The 6,000-nt window shown below is 42.8% G+C and overlaps 1 protein-coding gene across 1 annotated transcript; it reads left to right on the plus strand.

Moving 5' to 3' along the window:
- Nucleotides 1–2,903: 2,903 nt before the first annotated feature.
- On the plus strand, nt 2,904–4,211 carry LOC125247045 (uncharacterized protein F54H12.2-like). The gene has a single exon (XM_048158208.1). It carries the CDS (start codon nt 2,904–2,906, stop codon nt 4,209–4,211), a length of 1,308 nt encoding a protein of 435 aa, XP_048014165.1.
- Nucleotides 4,212–6,000: the final 1,789 nt, after the last annotated feature.

The raw sequence follows: 6,000 nt of genomic DNA on the forward strand, positions 1-6,000 counted from the left end.
CGCTTTCTGTTTTAAGAAACGTTCTGGATATAGTGTGTGAAGCAGAGTTGCGTTTTGCCGACATCACATGTATCTGTGCCTTTGTAACTGATGTTTGTGAGGAGTTGGTGTTAAAAGATGCTGATTTCGATGTAAATCCTTTTATTGAAACAGCGGTTGATCATTTCTTAGATTGTGATTTAAAGACATGTCGTGAATTTCTTTTCTGGTTAGAGTGTATCTAACAAAATTTTACTCTTCATACTCTGCATGTAATACCTTGTCTTTCTTATTTTATTGTCTTATTACTCGGAGATAGCTATCATATATCCTATCATGTATATTTTCTTGTTTTATTACTTTGAGATAGTTGTCATTATCATATATATCCTATCATATATTCTGTAACGATTTTTAATAAAAAGTTTAACGCATACCAGCCTTTGTCTTATTCTTTTGCAAAAGGTTGAGCCGATAACATGGCAGAGCTCATGAAAGATGCTTATTATACACCTTCCAACCCCGGATCATTAGGGGGGAAAAAACGCCTAAAAGACGCGGTCTTTAAGGATAGTGGCGTCCGTCTAAGCGATAAAGAGGTTTCAGATTGGCTTGCCGGTGAGGACGCTTACACATTACACAGAACCGCGCCTGTGAAATACAAACGCAATAGAGTTGTGGTTTATGGTATCGACGCGCAGTTCCAAGCGGATCTCGTTGATATGACTGCGTATTCCAAGGATAATGATAATAATAAATATTTGTTGACTTGCATCGATGTATTTAGCAAGTATGCGTGGTGTCGTGTACTAAAGAATAAAAGCGGTGCAGAGGTCACTAAGGCGTTTGAGTCTATACTCAAAGAGCGACGTGTACCGCAGAAATTACAGACTGATCAGGGGACGGAATTTTTTAACAAGCGTTTTCAAGACTTAATGAAAAAGCATAACATCACTCATTTCGCAACGGCTACGGATTTGAAAGCTAGCGTCGTGGAGCGTTTTAATCGAACATTAAAAAGTCGTATGTGGAGATTTTTAACGGCCACAAACTCCCACCGGTACATAGATGTTTTACAAGATATTATGGAGGGGTACAACAGCAGTTATCACCGGAGTATTAGGATGCGACCTTTGGACGTCAACAAAGAAAATGAGGCGAGTGTGTTTCAAAACTTGTACGGTGATATAAAGAAGAATGAAAAGGTTTTATTTAAATATAAAGTCGGAGATCTTGTTAGGATCTCTAAAGTGAGAGGGCCATTCGCCAAAGGGTATGAGCAGAACTACACGGAGGAATTTTTCACAATATCCGCATGCATTCCTCGTCAACCACCTGTCTACAGACTATCTGATTACGACGGTGAGATCATCGACGGAGTTTTTTATGAAAAAGAGCTACAAAAGATCATTGTGAGCAAAAACAAGTCGTTTAAGGTGGAAAAGGTTTTAGGGGAGAAAAAACAGGGGAGGTCTACGCTCGTTTTAGTGAAATGGTTAGGATGGCCGTCGAAATTTAATAGCTATATTGACAAAAAAACTCTGGTGGATTTGCAAAAGCCTTAAAACGCGTAAACTCATTACGGATCGGTTCATTCATGTAAAGGCTACTATCATGGAAGATCAAGGTTTCTATGTTACGTTGCCGTGCAACGCATCTTTGGACGTCTATCCTGAAAACCGTATATCTAGTTACAGAACGAGGCTATCTACAACCATCAACTTGAAAGGAAAATGGGATGTTGCGCTTGCTGAAATTGAATATCCTAAAAGTTGGTACACCTTAAGTGATAAGGATGGGGGTTTCACGCTTTACAAGGCCCCACTCCCGACGGAAAAGGAAGGAGATAAACCGGGGGAAAAGAAAAAGATTAGAAAGATATCGGGGACTACTGTAAGGAAGGAATTAAAAATAAATGGTGGATACTACGCGACCATTTACGATGTAATCCTTGGGGTAAATAAGGTTCTTGCAAAGAACGGAGAACTGCGTTATGATGAATTGAGAAACAAGGTGTATCTAGTGGCAATACGTAACATAGCGGTAGGGTTCTATGGAAAACTCGCCACTATTTTAGGGGTGAAGCCGGATGATCCTCTCGGACGTGCGGACTACCATGCTGAAGCTGATTTTACAACGAGTGTTAATACATACGCCCCTTATCAGGCTGATATTAACGCGGGTCTCTATACGATCTACGTTTACACAGACATTATCCAATATCAGGCCGTCGGGGATTCGCACGTCCCCCTTTTGAGATGCGTACATATATCGGGTGAAAACAAGGAAACGGTTAGTGTTAGATACGACAAACCTCATTACGTACCGGTCAACAAGGAGCTCATCACGGACATTGTCGTGGAATTGAAGGACGATCATAACTGCGAAATACCATTTTCTTACGGAAAAGTTGTTGTAAAACTTCACTTTAAACCGTCGAAACATTCTATTCTTTAAAATGAATTATTATAACCCCCGTGAGACGAACGCTGCGGAATATGTCAATTATTACCGAAATCAGGCCGGCGGAGGTCTGCCAGGATACGCAGGGGGCGGAGTTATGTATGGGGCCGGTCTTGGTGGATTGTTCAGAGGTTTGTTTAGGATGGCCATACCATTTCTCAAAAGAGGGTTCAGCATTGCCAAACCTCACCTAAAATCGGCAGCCAAAAATATAGTGACAGACGTAGTCTCGAACGCTCTGTCGAGATCAAATAACGACGACTCTAAACCGCAAGGCGGATCAGGCTTGATGGTAATGGCACGAAAGAGTCTATCTAAACCTCCGGGTATAAGGAGGCGTGGTCGTACCGTGACAAAAAAGAAGAAAACAGCCCGTTCCTTCAAGAAGTTAGCAGTCGGTAGTAGAAAGCGTAAGAAGTCTGTGAAGCGTAACGTATCAGTTAAGCGAACCATTTTCTAACATGGCCTTACTACACCGCATGTCAGGCGAGTGCATCAAGTCTGAATTGGACCTATTCACGGTCCCGCTAACGCAAACTGTTATTGAGAAAAACAGCTATTTAGAAGTTCCTCCATTATCGGCTATATCGGACTCTGCTCCGTTGGAGTTTTTTATCGCCGGAACCGGCGAGGATTATTTGGACCTAAATAACACCTTGGTGTATCTACGGCTTAAAATCACAGCCCCTGATGGCAGCGACCTAGCGGACGACGCAAAGGTCGGTCTAATAAATTACCCCGGAGCAACTATATTTTCGCAAGTCGACGTCAGTCTTGGTGATCGGCTGATATCTCAGAGTTCGAGTACCTATCCATACCGGGCCATAATCGAGAGCCTCATTAATTACGGTAAAGATGCGCTGGAATCACTCTTCTCCGCGGGGCTGTTTTACAAAGATACAGCCGGTCAGATGGACGTGGCGGATCCCGCGGGCGCTAACGCCGGCTTGACAAAAAGAGCTCGATACACAAGCGAAAGCAAGACTGTCGAGCTACTTGCGCCGATTCACAGCGACATTTTCTTTCAAGAAAAATTAATGCTGAACGGCGTTGACATTAAAATTCGCATGATCAGAGGCAAGGATGAATTCTGTCTGATGAAAACTGGTGACCCCGCTTACAAATTAAAAATCATGACTGCGTCACTGTTTGTCAAGAAAGTGTCCGTATCACCATCCGTTAGACTAGGACACGCGCAGGCCTTACTCGGGGCTACGGCCAAGTACCCTATAGACAGGGTATGCCTAAAAAATTTCTCCATACCGGCCGGCAGCCGTGTTTCAAATCAAGAAAATTTGTTTTTAGGAACACTGCCAAAATCTTTAGTTCTGGCTATGGTTGATAACGATTCATTCACTGGAAACTATGGGAAAAACCCCTTTGCATTTAAACATTATGACTTGGAGTACCTGGCAGTCTACGTCGACGGACAGCAATTCCCTGCAAAGCCGCTGCAACCCGATTTTGCAGCGGGGCTGGCGGTACGTGAATTTTACCAGCTGGCTATGGCAACGGGTAGACATCTTAAAAACCAACCGTTATCTATCGACCGCGATGATTTTCTGAACGGATACGCGCTTTACGCCTTTAACCTCACACCTGATGAAGACTGCGGTCAGCACATCTCCCTCGTCAAGTCGGGTAACATCAGACTCGAAGCCCGTTTCAAAAACCCACTGCCGCGCACTATTAATTTAATAGTTTACGCAGTTTTTGACAGCATCGTGGAGCTCTCTAACCGCAGACAGGTTCTGGTCGATTACTATTGAAATGAACACGGTACAACTCACCGCCGTCATGGAAAAAATCATGTGCAAACCACATTTTATCGGTGTTCTACCGTGTGATCAACTCCCTACGGTACCGATAACGAACTTACCTGCAATGACGATAATTAATACGGATCCGGCCCACATGCCGGGCGAACACTGGACCGCTGTTTATTTGGATGAGGACGGACCTAGTTGTTTTTTCGATAGTTATGGCAACCCTCCGGACAGTGATCTCTTTCCACCCACCATCAAAACATTTCTAACAACCAACTCCGCTACCACCCTATATTCAGCCAGACGAGTCCAAGATTTTACATCGGATGCGTGCGGACAGCACTGCGTGTTTTTTCTGTACCACATGGCCAGAGGTGTCGACTATGACAATGTGCTGAGGCTCTACAGCGACGATTATATTAAAAATGATAAAATGGTCAGGCTCTTTGTGAAAAGATTAAGGCCGAATGTTTGTAATGAAAAATTAAGTCTGTGTATTCAATGTGTACAATCTTGTAATACTTCTACGGACTGTGGTTGATTGATCAAATTAACAATGTGATTGTTTAGTATATAAACGAATAAAAACGCTTAAACGGGAATCTTTCTCTTGTCTTTTATTTTACATGCAAACATCCGGTACATGAACAGTGCATTTAGTTATTCCAATATTAACAAAATAAAGAAACCTTAAAATTCTAACCACTGTCCACGATCGAAAGAATGCGACTTAAACGATGAATCCTCTGATCGCGGAGACGATGAGTGGGGGAATTTTTTCTTTTTTGGCTTTTTAGCTTGGGGACCATACTCAGTGCCGTCGGCGCGTGGTTTACTCTTTAAAGAATTAATCGTTTGTCTAACATGATGATTCGGCACTGTAGAAAATGGAATGTTTAATTCCCCAAATGCTTGTAGAAACTTGGTCCATCCTACGGGTCTTTGGTCATCCCGTACCTTGTGCGGAGCAGTGATATTTTTTATCAAATCAAACATGTGTGACCCCGGTATAACTTTACCCTTGAACACAAACTCCCCCGACTCGTTCCAATCGCTGATCTCTTTAGCTTTAGACATTTTGTCTAATATGTAGCGCGTATTTTTCGCGCTCCTTGATGGTACATTCTTCAGAACTTCGGTCGCGACATCTTCCACATTGCCGTTGTGGCCATCGTCGGTAGGACCGCGGTCGTCTTTATGGGTGGGCTCGGAATGAGGTAGTGAAAGGGTTAAAACGCTACTCTCACGATTGCCTTGTTTAACGAGTGCCAAAAACCTGCTCAGGGTGTTTGTATAGAGTTTGGCTTTTTCGTATTGATTCAAATCAGACCTCTGTAGAATACTTCTTATGGTTGTATCCAGATCGTTCTCAACGGTCTGTTGAATATTCTCACGAACATTTTCATTTCTCAGCTTTTCCAGTTGGTGTTGAGGCACTAAATACATCTTCTCGGCGTATTCCATCGTCAGCCCTGTCTAGACGCTATTAAGCTTGAAATAAAGGGCACAGCGACACTCAGGAGAGGTAAAAGAAAACCGCCAGTCTGGTTGAAAATGCGCTTCTTGGCAGATATACCAATTTTTTTATTGGTAACAAATTTAATTTCCGATTTCCTCCTCTTCAGTTTTTCGTACTGCTGACGGTTGATAGGAATCGTGCCATAGAGTATGTTAAGAGCGACTTCGCACAATGTTAAAATGAGTTCGTCGGATGCCGATTGTAAAATAAGACGGCGTTGTTTAGGCGTCGATTTATGTAGCAGTTTTAATAGCGGGAGATGTTTACAAAGTC

The sequence above is a fragment of the Megalobrama amblycephala genome, linkage group LG15 (genome assembly GCF_018812025.1).
Source record: "Megalobrama amblycephala isolate DHTTF-2021 linkage group LG15, ASM1881202v1, whole genome shotgun sequence".
In the NCBI taxonomy this organism is placed as follows: domain Eukaryota; kingdom Metazoa; phylum Chordata; class Actinopteri; order Cypriniformes; family Xenocyprididae; genus Megalobrama; species Megalobrama amblycephala.

Bases quoted from the DNA above. Each gene is read 5' to 3' on its own strand.
- LOC125247045 (XM_048158208.1), top strand. From the start codon at position 2,904: ATGGCCTTACTACACCGCATGTCAGGCGAGTGCATCAAGTCTGAATTG.